The sequence below is a fragment of the Suncus etruscus genome, chromosome 13, assembly GCF_024139225.1.
Source record: "Suncus etruscus isolate mSunEtr1 chromosome 13, mSunEtr1.pri.cur, whole genome shotgun sequence".
NCBI classification, from domain to species: Eukaryota; Metazoa; Chordata; class Mammalia; order Eulipotyphla; family Soricidae; genus Suncus; species Suncus etruscus.
The window spans coordinates 15502335-15517534 of NC_064860.1; the positions used below are offsets into that span (position 1 = coordinate 15502335).

Consider the following 15200-nt stretch of genomic DNA (forward strand, 5'->3'; position numbering starts at 1 on the left):
GATCATGGAGAACAATGATCAAGAAATGCAGGTAACAAGTGACAACTGGCTCCTGGTACTTACTTACCTGAGTAAGACTGGAACACTCGGTGCAGAGCTGAAGGGGGCAAGGTCTGCTTAGGCTGTACCCAGCTTCTCTTCCATGCAAGCAGTTTCATTGTCAGAGTCCTCTGACTCCAACACCCCTTTGTCTATTTTTTGTCCGTTTCCTCAGGCTGTAACAAACCCCCCTGAGGGCAGTGATTCTCTTTTGTTGTATCTCAGATCAGTGCCTGTCACTTCAAAGGCCTGATACCTAGAAGAGCAAGACCTGAGTGTGTTGAATGCATAAAGGATGGGGACTGGAATTGAGACTGCAGAGATGGAGGAAGTGGAGGGGAATATGAGGGAGAGTGAGGCCTTGGAATAATAAAATGAATTGGGACAGGTGGATTGGGTAAGAAAGAGACTGGTTGTCCAGGTTCCTGTGTGGGAGTTGTGCCCCCACATAGTAGAACACAGAAGACAGGAGAGAGATAGACTCTGGGGTCAGAGCAGTAGTACAGCAGGGACGGAGTTTGCCATACCCAGCAGTGCTCAGGGCCTACTTATAACTCTGTGCTCAGAGATCACATCTAGTAGTACTCAAGGAACCATCTGGGGTTGAACCAAGACCAACAGTGTGCAAGACAGGTGACTTTCTCACTGTACTATTGCTTCATTCTGGTTTCTGTTCGTTTTTCAAAGAAGTTTTTGGGTCAGACTTGTGGTGCTCAAAGGCTATTCCTGACATTGTGCACAAGGGGGTCACACCTGTCAGCACTCAGGGGGCCATTTGTGGCACAAGGATCAGCCTTACCTCCAGTAATATCTGAGTTTTTTTAGTCGCATTTTTCTTTTTTCTTTTTCCCTCTGGGTGAGAAGCAGTTGGGTCTGAGCTCCAAGATCACTCCTGGTGAGGGTGGGGAGACCACATGGGGTGACAGGGATCAAACTCAGACCTATCACATGCTAAAACAGCACACTACCTGCTATACTAGTGCTATACTAGCACTCTAGTTCTGTGATATTTTTCTTACAATTTTTTAAGGATTAAGGATTAATTTTTTTTTTTTTTTTTTTTTGGTTTTTGGGTCACACCCGGCAGTGCTCAGGGGTTACTCCTGGATCTACGGTCAGAAATCGCTCCTGACAGGCTTAGGGGACCATATGGGATGCCGGGATTCGAACCACCGACCTTCTGCATGCAAGGCAAATGCTTTACCTCCATGCTATCTCTCCAGCCCTGGATTAAATTTTTTTAAGGATTAAATTTTCTTTTTCTTTTTTCTTTTTTTTTTTTTTTTTTTTTGGTTTTTGGTTTTTTTGGGTCACACCCAGCGGTGCTCAGGGGTTACTCCTGGCAGTCTGCTCAGAAATAGCTCCTGGCAGGCACAGGGGAACATATGGGACACCAGGATTTGAACCAACCACCTTTGGTCCTGAATTGGCTGCTTGCAAGGCAAACACCACTGTGCTATCTCTCCAGGCCCAAGGATTAAATTTTTTAAGGATTAAAATGGCTATAAATGCATGGCAGAGGCTTCCACAGCACTGTTAGAACTGTTGTTGATCATGGAAAGATTCCAAATTAGTGCTGTTCAAGACAGTGGTCAATGTTACATAAACCTTGAAATATATGCCCAGTATCACCAAGGAACTGAAATCTCAAATTTGATCTCCTTTTCCTCATTATCTACACATGCTCACTAGTTTCTTTGTTCATTATTTCTTGCTAAATATCAAAATCCTTCCTCCTGAGTCCCTGAATTTGAAAATGGGGCTATTTTCATCAATCTCCTCATGCTGTGGAAGTTTCAGCTTTCTGTGAAGCAGCTAAAGGTGGGGCATTTGCCAGCTGTGATTAGGAGGATCCGCATTGAAGGACACCCCCTTCTCCTGGTCCAGCAGATCCAGGTTAGACCCAGAGCTTCAGTGACTTGGTCCTTTCCTGTTGCAAGATTCACCATATCTGTTCAAGCAAAGTTTTACCCCATCAATTATCTTTCCAAACCAAAATCCCGTTTTCATGGACAGTTAGAAATGCATAAACCAGTCACTTGTCTTGTGACTTGCCTAGCTGACCCTAGCTTAATGCCTGGCACCACATGATTGCTTGAGCTCTGCTAGATATGTTCAGCCCCGTCCTACCCCTCTCACTCCAAAAGGGAAGAAATGCACATACCAAGAAGCAGTCCAGTGTCTCACTATCTCAGCCAACGTGACACTTACAGTAGTAAAATTTCAATTCTCAATGAAGGAGCAGAACTTTCTCAGAATCTCTCAAATCGCCCCCTGGAAAGCCTCCATCCAACATGGACACCAGTTGATGGAGAGTCTTTGTGCAGATTTGTCTTGGCAGCCTCATTGTCAAGTCTGGAAATTTTATTTCCTAGCTTGCAAATATTTATGTGTTTTTGCCTCAGGGAAAAAATAACAACCTCTCTGCTTTTTAAGTCATAATTCCTCAAAGCCATCCAGGGTGATTTCTTCAAGGCCCCTGCCCCGATTAACGTTCTTTCATTTTATAACATAGCTTAGGAGTGATTTTTTTTCCCGGAAAAAATGTTTATGTTTTATGTGCTTGAAAGATAATAAACTCATGTTGTCAGGCATTTGAAAAGCAATGCTCCAGCTAATTGGGATGCAAACAGCTGACAGTCTGAATGTGAATGGTTGATCTTTGCTGCTTTTCAGGCCAATTTAGTGTCATTGGGTATTAATTCTCTCCACTTCCGTTTCCTTGGAAAATGTATTTATATTCCCAAGCCATTGTATTATTCCAAGAAAAGGCATGTGTATTTATAGGTCACTTCATTATTCAGAGAAAGAATGTGTCTGTACTTCTATGTCATTTCATTACCCAGTGAAATTGTATATTAGTGAAGGGAGAAAGAAATTATATTTTGATTTTCCACATGTAAGACATGGCAGAAATAGCAGAAATGTTGGTCTCATCTATGAATTGCTTTTGGCTGCTTATTGCCATTCCCCATGGAGCAAGGTATTGCATGTGCAAAACCCTAGCAGTCTGTTAGGTCTTATAGCAATTCTGACTGTCTGGATCAATTAGTTTTCTTTGCGGGGAGGGGTTTGGCCACACCTAGTGGTTCTCAGGACTTACTCCTGGCTCTGCGCTCAGGGATTATTTCTGTAGGGCTTTGGGGACCATATATGGTGCTGGGGATGGAACCCAAAACAGTCGTGTGCAAGGCAAGCATCTTATTGCCATAATATTGCTCTGGCCCTAGTTCATTTTCTCCAGGAAAGGTTTTCTTCAAGGTCAGATGGTCAAGGATTCCTAGAAAGGCTGGGGGAGATTTTCTAAGTGGAAAAGATAACACATGTGAAGTCTGAAAGTGTGAAGAGCCAGTTGTGTGGAGGGAATGGAAGGGGATTGACTGCTGAGACCTGAGCAGTGATAGCATGGAGAAGGCTGGGGTCCCCCTGGATCCCAGTGGGCTGGAACCAGAGGAGACGAGTCCAGCTGTGCACAGGAATCTGATGAAAGGAAGTCCAGTAACAAACCAGAATCCTCTGGTAGGGGCAAAGAAAGGATGGAACTGGGCCCCTCTGTACAAAAGCTGCTTGTGCCAGGAGCTAGGAATACTATAAAGTATGAAGGAGAGGGGTGGGGAAGCTGGGGGAGGGTCACACTGCAGGAATGGGCAGGAAGTGGCTATTTGGGAGCAAAATGGGGGAAGAGAATGAAGAAGTTTGACTACAGGAACTCTCAAGGTAAGAGGCACAGGTTGGGGTGCCAAAAGTGAAGGGCAGAGTTTGAGGGTGCTAGCTGAACTTGATTGTAGACACAGGTAACAGGACACAGGCACGTGAGACATGTCTCTGTGAGTAGGTGAGAAAGGTTCACATACAGTTAGGAGTTTTCTGGCTGAAGGTGGGGCCAGGAGAGAGCAGGACAGGTCAGAGCACATGCTTGGCATGTTGGGGACCTAAGATTCACACAGCCTCCACCAGGATGGCCCCTAATAGCATTTATTGTGAACACTACCAACTCCTACCCAAAAATTTGCTGATTAATGACAGCTGGAATGTGACTTAGTGGTAGAACATTGCCTTGCATAAGTAAAATCTGTGCTTGATTTTTGGCATGGCCAAAGTACAAAAGAAAAACAAAAATAAGGCTAAAATTGAATTGGGATGGACCATTCTGGGACCTGCTGACCAGCACTGTTTTCTCTCTTTAGGAAACCATACCACCCCAAAATGGAAGCCTTCATCACCCACATGTCGAAAGGATCTGGAACCGCGTTTGAGAGTCCCTTACATGCTCTGCCTCTCTATCCCAACCATGCACTGTGTGAGATGGGAGAGCTCACCCAGACAGGTGGGTATGTGATCCCTCACTCCCATCCCCTGGCTGCCCCACCATGTGGGTATGGTGCAGGGGATCACTACAGGGAGTTTAACACCCCTGCTGTTGAATTAAATAATTAATAATGGAGCTGGATGGCGATGGATGGTGAAGGATGGAGGGATCTTTCTCTCTGCCATCCCAGGCCACGTGGCTCCGCAACCCCCATCCAGCCGGCCGGTCCCAGGCCCAGGTGAACTCCGGAATCAAACTCACTCACAGGCAGGCATCAGGAAGCATCAGCTTTACTCATGCCCTATTCACCACATGTGTGGCCAATATCATAACCAATTAAGCATTCAGCCATTTTAGGCTAGCCCTGAGTCTTAACTCCTTTCAGCCATCTTCCTTTGACCTCCATCCTGGTCAAAGACCAAAAGAGGCAAAGCCCTAAAAGCCAGAGGGCCCAGCAGCAAGAGCCAATCCCCTCGGTCCAAGGCTTATCTATCTTTTCCAAGACCCCTCCCAGGAATGGGCGGGGTCTTGCAGGTAAGGTCACACATAATATCTGGTTCCCAAGACCCCTCCCCAAAATGGGTGGGTCTCAGGTAGCTACACCTAAATCCAGGGTCTCAGATAGGTACACCTACACCCTGCAGCTCTGAGCCCATATAGGGACTTCTCAAACATCTGGTTCCCAAAGCTGAGAGTAATCTTGTTCTCCATGATATAAGCAGACCGTGTATATGGAAGAGAAATTAGGAAACATGAGCAAAACTAAAAGCAACGTCATGTTCCCCCAAAAGAAAGAAGAGGGGAGAAATAGGAGAGGGGTCAGGGCCTCACCTTGTGTGCAGCGCACCCTGATGTGACTGCAGCAGTTCATACTAAGTTCATACTAAGTTCAGTGCTAAGGGGCTCCCTTAGCACTGCCAAGATCACACATGAGTACAGATCCCCAAGTAACATCTGCATAGTCTGAATGTGACCCAGCCCCTGTCCCCCATGCCATTAAAAATTAGTACTTTTTGAGCTATAGAAATAATACAATATGTATAGAACTTGTCTTACATATAGCCAACCTAGATTTCATCCTTGGCATTACATGTGTTTTCCAAGCCCTGTCAGGAGTGATCCCTGAGAACATAAATAGAATTAAAAGTTCTCATCTTAACCAATACAATATTTTATTAGCAGGTATTGGGGGGGTGTTGCCTAAACTCTCTTGAAGTGCAATAAAAATAGAATGTAAGCACTCTTTATACCTCATTTTATAAAAAACAGGCTGGAAATATAATATAGACAAGTGGCCAAGCCTAGTTCAATCCTTGATATCACATATGGTCCCGGGTACCACCAGAACTGACCCCTAAGCACAGCCGGATATGGTCCAAATTCCTCTCTCCCCAAGAAAACCCCAATTTAACAAAAACAATTCTAGAAGGAGTCAAACTATAATATGAAGGAGAAATAAAAGTAAGCCAATTTGTTCTGTGTAATTGTACATATCACCACAGAAATACTTGTATACCATACACTAGGAAATAGAATGAAATTGTGCATTGGTTAAACCTAACTAGTGACAAGTTCTGATCCGAACCCAGGGCAACTCCTCCTTGAATTTTACATTATGCTTCTAAAAAAAATTGGGTGGACATTCGTATTAGGCATAGACAATTTCATGTTCATAGATAACACCAGAAAGAAATTTCAGACTCAAGAGTTTTTAATAAGGTCACATAACATATGGTACATCAGAATCAGAGAACAGAGAACAATCTCTTAGGGGCTCTCCAGCTATCTGTCCCCTGTCACTTGCTGTCCCTGTAGCCCTGTGCCTCCCTGAGCTGTGCTTGCTGAGATCTACAGACACACTTTCTGGTTGTAGGTAACACAGAAAAGGAGAGAAACTGCATTTCTCTAGTATCAGGGTGGCAGACAGGCTTGAGGGTCAGAGTCTGAGCATACTTCACACCTGGGATATGCCCAGGGAAGTTCTTTGGTTCTGTAGATCCTAGTACAAACAGGAAGAGGCACTGCCCAACCAGGCTCTGAAAAGAGAATCTGAGGGGCACTTTCAAGGGTTGGTATGAGCTGGCTGGGAATCAGGGTGATTTTGAGAGATAGCCAGGGCCAGCCTCTAGGTCCAGCAACTGAGAGACAGTTTTCACTCTGACCTTTTTTTTATTTGGGGGGGGGGTATAGGTGTGTTTAGGGGCTGCTACTAGCTCTATGTTTAGGACTTACTTTTGGTAGTGTCTGGGGACAACATAGTACCAAAAATATATTGGAGTTGGCACATTGCAAGACAGGTATTTTACTAATGTGCTACTCCCCAGCCCTCATTCTGACCTTCCTTTATTTTCTTTCCTTTTCTCTTCCTACCTTCCTTCATCCCTCCCTCCTTCCCTCCTGCCCACCATCCCTCCCTTTCTTTCCTTCCTTCCTTCCTCCCTCCCTCCCTCCTTCCCACCATCCCTCCCTTTCTTTCCTTCCTCCCTCCCTTCCTCCCTCCCTCCCTTCCTTCTGTCTCCCTCCCACCCTCCTTCCCTTTCCTTCCCTCACTCTTTCCCTCCCTCCCTCCTTCCTTCCTTTCTTCCTCCCTCTTTCCTTCCTTCCTCCCTCTTTTCTTTCTTTCTTCCTTCCTTCCTTCCTTCCTTCCTTCCTTCCTTCCTTCCTTCCTTCCTCCCTTCCTTCTTTCCTTCCTTCCTTCTTTCCTTCCTCTTTTTTGTTTTTGCTTTTGGGCCACACCTAGTGACACTCAGGTTACTCCTGGCTATGCACTCAGAAATTGCTCCTGGCTCAGGAGATCATATGGGATGCTGGGGATCGAACCCAGGTCTGTCCTGTGAGCCGTGGGGTCCCACTTGTAATTCTCAGCCTACCTGATTGGCAGTTCAATGTGCAGCCTGAGGATGTGCTGCTCGGGCCCCTGCCACAGTGTTGGGGATCTCCAGCAGTACTCGGGACCTTGTGGTTCTGGGAATCAAACCCCGGATTGGGCTCTTGCTAAGCATGCCTTAACCCTTATACTGTCTCCCAGATCTTCATTCTTACCTTCCTTCCTTCCTTCCTTCCTTCCTTCCTTCCTTCCTTCCTTCCTTCCTTCCTTCCTTCCTTCCTTTCTTCTTTTTTTTAAAGTGGGCGGGCCCATACCTGGCCCTCCTTTGAGGGGTTACTGAGGGATAGCTCAGGGTTTACTCCTGACTATACTCAGGGATCACTCCTGAGAGTGCTCAGAGGAATCATGGGATGTTGGGGATCAAACCCAGGTCAGCTGCATGCAAGGCAAGTACCGACCTGCAGTACTGTTGCTCCAGTACCATCATTCTTATGCTTCTTAATCTTTTTCTCTCCCACCCCTCCTCTTTCTCTTTCTTCTTCTTCTTCCCCTTCTCTTTCTCCCTCTTCTCTTCCTCCTCCTTCTCTCCAGGATATTATGCTCTCAAGAAAATAGTGCATTCTCACACAGAACTATAACTTGGCTAAATCTCCAAGTCCCTCACTTTCTAAATTAATATATCTCTAGTGTTTGCTCCTCTTCTCTCTCAATGATCACTTGCATCCTGTTTTTTGTTGTTGTTTGTTTGGGGGCTACATCTGGAGCTGCTCAGGACTTACTCCTGGCTCTGTTATCAGGAATCACTCCTAATGGGCTCACATAATTGCAATAGCACACCTTTATCCTCTATTTAAAATGTGACTTAAAGGATCTAAGCAATAATATAGCATCACCTAACCTACCGCTACCAGAGCCTACCGCTAGGGCTGGAACCTGGAGGGACACAGTGTGATGAAAAGTTTGGGGGACCCTATAAGTTAAACCCAGGCTTTGGACCAAAAACAGTGTAAACAGGACTGATGGGAAAGTAGATTTCATGTGGGTGTCCAGAGTCCAACATTGGGCTAGAATGTGTTGGACTTGATGAACTGACAGTTCTAGAAGTTCAAGGTTCTGGAGGACAGGCTAGGAAGATGGTACAGGTAGGGGTTGTTCTTTTGATCTGGGAAGGAAGAGGGCAGACTATGCTAAGAAGGCTATAGGGAAGAGTCTGCCATTGGAGGAGGCCTTTGACTCTGCAGAGAAAGGTGAATTTGGAAGGCATCAAGGAAGGTACCAGCTTCTGTTTGGAAAGTGAAAGCATCTAAAATAACTAAAACCCTAGAATTTTGTGTTTCTACATGGGAATATCTGGGGACAGAACAGAACTGTGAGCAGGGCCCAGAGCATAAGGCTGGTCATGATGGGTCCTGGGTTGTGTGGTCTCAGCTGTGAGTGGCTCAGGTCAGTTTTCTTATTTGTGAAATATGGAAACTGGGACTGATGCTGACCATCCTTATTTCAAGGGTTTCCAGAAGAACTTGGTGAGCTGGAAGTGAGACTGAACTTTCATATAAGGAAGATGAGGAAGAGCCCATAGACTAGAGAGGCACTGAGCCAAAAGAATACTTTTTTGGGGATGAGATGGGGGCAGTTGGTCCTCACCCAAGTGTGCTCAGGGATCACTCTTATCTATTCTCAGGGATCACTCTTGTGATCGCTCCTGAGGCTGTTAGTCCTTCATGGGTGCCGCCACAGCTTCTCTTCCCCAGCGGACACTGGGGAAGTTACTCTTGTGGCTTCCCCATGCAGGAAAGGAGGTCCAGTCCTGTCACCTGACCACAGATTGGATAGCACTGAGAGAAAGTGCATTGGGTAGAGAGGAATGGAGGCATCTCTGCAGCAGAATGCACACTTGCATGCATGTGGGCTTGGGTTTGATCCCCCATTGTTCCCAACCCAACTCAGCCACACCACAGAGACGCCTTGTCCACTGTAGGTGGCCAGTGACAAATAAGAAAATAGGCTGAAAAAGGCGACCAGCTTGTTCTTCTGGTCTCCAGTTTCATGCACTACCCATAGGATCTTTTTTTTTTTTTTTTTTTTTTTTTTTTTGGTTTTTGGGCCACACCCGTTTGACGCTCAAGGGTTACTCCTGGCTATGTGCTCAGAAATCGCCCCTGGCTTGGGTGGACCATATGGGACGCCGGGGGATCGAACTGCGGTCCTTCCTTGGCTAGCGCTTGCAAGGCAGACACCTTACCTCCAGCGCCACCTACCCGGCCCCTACCCATAGGATCTTGGCTTTAGACGTGATTGGAAGCATGAAGCTCCAGAATCCAAACTTTCCATATATATACATGTATATATATATATATATATATATATACATGTATATATATGTATATATGTATGTATATATAGTGTGTGTGTCTGTGTCTGTGTGTCCCCTACAACTAAAGTCAGGGATGGGGCCCGGAGAGATAGCACACCGGCGTTTGCCTTGCAAGCAGCCGATCCAGGACCAAAGGTGGTTGGTTCGAGTCCCGGTGTCCCATATGGTCCCCCGTGCCTGCCAGGAGCTATTTCTAAGCAGACAGCCAGGAGTAACCCCTGAGCACTGCCGGGTGTGGCCCAAAAACAAAAAAACAAACAAACAAACAAACAAACAAAAAGTCAGGGATGGAGAGATTGTATAGTGTCTAGGGCACTTGCCTTGCATGAAGCCCACCCTGATTTGATTCCCAGCACTCTCAATGATCCCCTGAGCCTCGCCAGGAGTGATCTCTCTCAGCACAAGAGTCAGGAGACAGACCAGGGGCCCGGAGAGATAGCACAGCGGCATTTGCCTTGCAAGCAGCCGATCCAGGACCAAAGGTGGTTGGTTCGAGTCCCGGTGTCCCATATGGTCCCCCGTGCCTGCCAGGAGCTATTTCTGAGCAGACAGCCAGGAGTAACCCCTGAGCACTGCCGGGTGTGACCCAAAAACCAAAAAAAAAAAAAAAAAAAAAAAAAAGGAGACAGACCAAACCAAACCTCCCCTAACCCCCCAACCCAGTGCCAAGGTGAAGAAGCAGAATGACTGCATTCTTCCAAGGTGCCTCCACTGAGTGGGGGGGGGGGCTTCTCTTCTCTCTTGCCCCGGTCGCAGGCATCGTGCAGCACTTGCAGAACGGCCAGCTGCTGCGGGACATCTACTTGAAGAAGCATCGCCTGCTCCCTGATGACTGGACAGCTCCGCAGCTCTACCTGGAGAGCACGGGCAAGAGCCGCACCTTGCAGAGCGCGCTGGCATTGCTCTACGCCTTCCTGCCAGACTTCGACTGGAAGAAGGTCTACTTCAGGCACCAGCCTAGTGCCCTCTTCTGCTCGGGAAGCTGCTACTGTCCTCTCCGCAACCAGTACCTGGAACGCGAGCAGAGGCGCCAGTACCTGCTGCGCCTGCAGAACCCCAAGCTGGAGGCCACTTTCGAGGAGATGGCCCGCGTCGTGGACGTGCCCGCCAAGCAGCTCCGTGCCGCCAACCCCGTCGACTCCATGCTCTGCCACTTTTGCCACAACCTCAGCTTCCCCTGCACCCGCCACGGCTGCCTGGACGCGGGCCACTTTCGCGTGCTCAGGGCGCACCAGATGCAAGATGAGAGGGACCGCAAGGAGAAACAGCTGTACCAGGCCTATGCGCTCCTGGGCGCGCATCCTCTGCTCAACGACACCGCTGGGCGCATGCAACGCATAGCGGCTGGCACCCGCGAGGAGCTCTTCGCTCTGTACTCTGCGCACGACGTCACCCTGTCCCCAGTCCTCAGTGCCTTGGGCCTGGTGGAGGCCAGGTTCCCCAGGTTTGCAGCCAGGCTGGTCTTGGAGCTGTGGCAGGACCGGGAGGAACCCCGGGAACACTCCGTGCGTGTCCTTTACAACGGTGCCGACGTCACTTTCCACACCTCCTTTTGCAGAGACCATCACCAGCGTTCTGCCAAACCCATGTGCCCGCTGGAGAACTTTCTGCGCTTTGTCAGGAGGGACATGCTGGAGAGCCTGGGCAGTGGCAAAGTCACTTACCATGAGGCTTGTCACAGGGAAGGGTTCTGAAAGGCCCAGGGGCCCGGTACTTTGGGGGTCCTGGCAGGAGAGAGGGCTTGGAAGGAAGGGCCCACTTGCACTTCTTTCTATTGAGAGGGTACCTGCAGATTGTCCTGGCAAGGCGAGACACTATGCATGAGAACACAGTCAGGGTTTTATTTCGTGGGATGGGGGGGACAGGAAGGACCAGGTTCCCACAGGGGGCTCGAATTACTTTATCTGGCCAGTCCGTGGGAAAAGGATGGTACCTGAATGAGCATAGCAAGACACGCTTAACTACACCAATGCAGTATCTCAGTCCTTACCATCCAGGCCTATCTGTATATCTGATATGGCCGGCCACATGTGCCAGAACCAACCAACCTCAGTCAAACTTCATCCAGGATATTCTTGCCACATCCCTGTTCAATGAAAACTTCCTGGAAGGGTGACACACTTTTTTCCCCCTTCTAAGGGCCAGATGGTAAATATTTGAGATGTTATAGGTCAAATGACCATAGAGAGTCCATATCACAGGTCATCAGCTCACCTCTTACCATTTGAAAGACACCTCGAAAATATATAAACGAATGGGTCCATGGTTGCATTCACAGCACCCTACCCCCAGCCCCAAAATGGGCAGTGGATCCAGGATCCACTGTAGTCTGTTGAAGGATTTCAAAAGATCACCTACTTACTACATTGATAATGCCAGCAACTTTGCAAAACGGCTGAATACCAAGAATTATTCAGCGCTGCCTCCAGTCACTTCTGCCAGAAATCCAGAATTCAGTGTGTCGACAAAATTCAAGGTGGTTGTTAAACATGGGATAGGATGAATCAGACCTAAATTATTAGACAATCACTTGATATTCACGATGATTGTGGTCTAAGATAGTTGTGAGTACATCGGAAATATTTGTGTGCTGTAGTTTGTTGGCAGCGTGTGCCAAGATTTTTGTATTCCACTTAGTATTTTTATAGTCTAGGAAAGTATTTTCTAAGACTAGTTTTAGATGTGTTTTATTTCTATGTGATGATTCCCCTGTTTGCCCCTGTTTTGTGATGAGAAAAGAAGCCTGCAGCTTTCATTCGATGAAATGAATTAAACCTTATTCCCTCCTGATAAACCTTTTGAATTGGATCCATTTAGAACCATTCTGTTCATTTTACATGTTCAATCCAAATTGATTTTTAAGTAAGTTTTTGAAGAACTTTGTAACTAGATAGTTCAATAATCTTTATAAGGTATTTTGTATAGACAAAGCAATTACAATTCAATCTGTGATTTCTGAACTTTTGGTGCTAGGTTACATAAACAATGGTGGATTCTTGGTGACTTTGACATTCCAAGCCTTTGTTTATTTGTCTGGTGTGGCATTTGAATATGTCTCTTTCTATTAATAAATTTTGAAGATACTTGTACATACAGCTAACGGTCTTTACCTATCCATCATTCTTGTTCTTTTTTTTGGGGAGGGGGGTTGGTCAGACCTTGCAGCACTCCAGGGTTACTCCTGGCTCTAGGCTCAGAAATCGCTCCTGGCAGGCTCAGGGGACCATATGGGATGCCGGGATTAGAACCATCGTCCTTCTGCATGCAAGGCAAATGCCCAACTCATGCTATCTCTCTGGCCACATCCTTGTTCTTTTCAATGAACACCCATAGAATATTGTCTTGTTTTTTTTCTGGATTGGCCAATCAGAGCAGGTGGTGCTTAGGGGCTATTTCTGTTTCTGTACTCAGGGATCAATCCTGGTGGTGCTTGGGGAGACCATATGTAGTGCAAGCGATTGAACCTGGTTTCAAGGCAGACCTTAACTCAGGTACTATTTCTTTGGTCCAATAACCAATATTTTAAAAAATTATCTAGACTTTTTTATTTTTTTGATTTTTTTCCTTTGGATTTTTGGGCCATAACCTGTCAGGGGTCACTCCTGGCAGGCTCGGGATCAAACAGGGCCCTGGAGATTGAACCTGGGCCAGCTGTATTCAAGGCAAGCACCTTACCTGCTGTATTACCTTCTCTGTCCCTTAACTCTTTCTGAAAGTTATGTGTTACTCCCTGGCCCCAAATTCCTGTTTTGTGCACCTTGAGAGGCAGACCTACTCACATCTGGGAGGGGTCTTTGGCTTCCTCTTTTGCTCACCAGGAGGATAGACGGGGAGAGATTGAACAGGAGGATGGAAAGAGGTTTCAGCAAGAGAGGTGGCTGGGACAAACAAGTGGAGATGTTAGGGCAGCTGAAAAGAGTGTGCTTAAAACGTTAAAAGCTTAGGACCCACACATGGTGGCAAGGACCTTGATAAAGTTGATGTCTCCTGTAACCTGACTGCCTGTAGATCATTTCCTCGTGGCTATCCTGAACCCTCAGATATGCGGGCTGGAGGGAGTTGCAGGTGCATGGCCCAGACGTGCAGAGAAAGGCCTCACCCTCCATCCATCTCACCACCATCCACCTCCATCCAGGACTCCATAATTAATGTTTTTCAACAGTCATGTATTGTCTCTCTAGCATTTAAAGCTTCTATGGTTTAGGGTTAACAATGGGGCTTGCTTTTCATTTGCAATACAAAAGTGCTGAACTCTGCTTGAATATTTAAAAATAGAAGGGAGGGTCCAGAGAGATAGTACCGTGGGGATTACTTGTCTTGCACATGGCTAACCTGGATTTGATCCCTAGCAACATATATCAGATCCCCAGCACCTCCCGGAGTAATTCCTGAGCACAGATCCAGGAGTAAGCCACTGGGTGTGGCCCCCAAACAAAAAAGAAACTAAAAAAAGTGAATCTACAGTTAAAAAAAAAAAAATCAGGGCCCTGAGAGATAGCACAGTGGCGTTTGCCTTGCAAGCAGCCGATCCAGGACCAAAGGTGGTTGGTTTGAATCCCGGTGTCCCATATGGTCCCCCGGGCCTGCCAGGAGCTATTTCTGAGCAGACAGCCAGGAGTAACCCCTGAGCACCACCAGGTGTGGCCCAAAAACAAACAAACAAACAAAAATTTCAGATTTCCTTTGATTTTTTTTTTTTTTTTTTTTGGTTTTTGGGCCACACCTGGCGGTGCTCAGGGGTTACTCCTGGCTGTCTGCTCAGAAATAGCTCCTGGCAGGCACGGGGACCATATGGGACACCGGGATTTGAACCAACCACCTTTGGTCCTGGATCGGCTGCTTGCAAGGCAAACGCCGCTGTGCTATCTCTCCGGGCCGGAAATCTGAATTTTTTTTTTAAAAAAAGGAACACAGAACTTGGAGCAGAACAAACGGTAAGGTGTCTGCCTTGCCCACGCTAAAGTGGTTTGATCCCCTGGCATCGCATATGGTCCCCCAAGCCAGGAGTGATATCTGAACGCATAGCCAGGAGTAACCCCTGAGTGTCACTGGGTGTGGCCTCCCCCCCCCCCAAAAAAAAAAAGGAACCCAGAACAGAGTTGGAAAGACAATAAAGTGAATAGGGCATTTACCTTGTGTTTGACTTTCTATTCCTAGTACCACACAGGGTCCCACAAGCACTGTTGGGAATGATTCCTCAGTGCAGCATTAGGAGTAAGCCCTGAACATTGCCAGGTGTGGCCTCCCTCCATCTCAATTCATAACATATGTTTGAAAATAATAGAGTTTGGGTAAGAGCCAACAGTAAAAGTACGGGTGTAGATTTTGCTATCTCAGGGATTTTGCCCTCTCCGGGTTTTGGGTCTATGTAGTAGTATTAAATGGAGATGAATTATCCTAGTTTCTGGGCATCTGGCAAATGACTTGGTTCATGTAAAAAGTGAGTACAGATTCATAAAATCTTTATATTTCTTTCGCTAATGTTTCAAATGAATACATGCCCACTGGAAAAACTTTCAAACTACCCTAAAAACAACTTCAAATGATGTTCAAGGGGCCATTGAGGTGGCTCAATGTGTAAGAAGCATGTGCACATGTAAACACACACATAAAGTTCTTCTCTAATCTCAGAATACTGTGAGCTATTTAAC

General features: G+C 46.7%; 1 protein-coding gene across 1 annotated transcript in view; it reads left to right on the plus strand.

Annotated features, from left to right (window-relative positions):
• PXYLP1 (2-phosphoxylose phosphatase 1) overlaps positions 1-11354 on the plus strand; it is a 42611-nt gene extending 31257 nt beyond the window's left edge. The window contains exons 5-6 of the mRNA XM_049785339.1: positions 4227-4366; positions 10306-11354. Coding sequence (XP_049641296.1) covers positions 4227-4366; positions 10306-11243 — 1078 coding nt within the window. The 3' untranslated portion in view covers positions 11244-11354. The remainder of the gene's footprint in view (positions 1-4226; positions 4367-10305) is intronic.
• The last annotated feature ends 3846 nt before the right edge of the window (positions 11355-15200 follow it).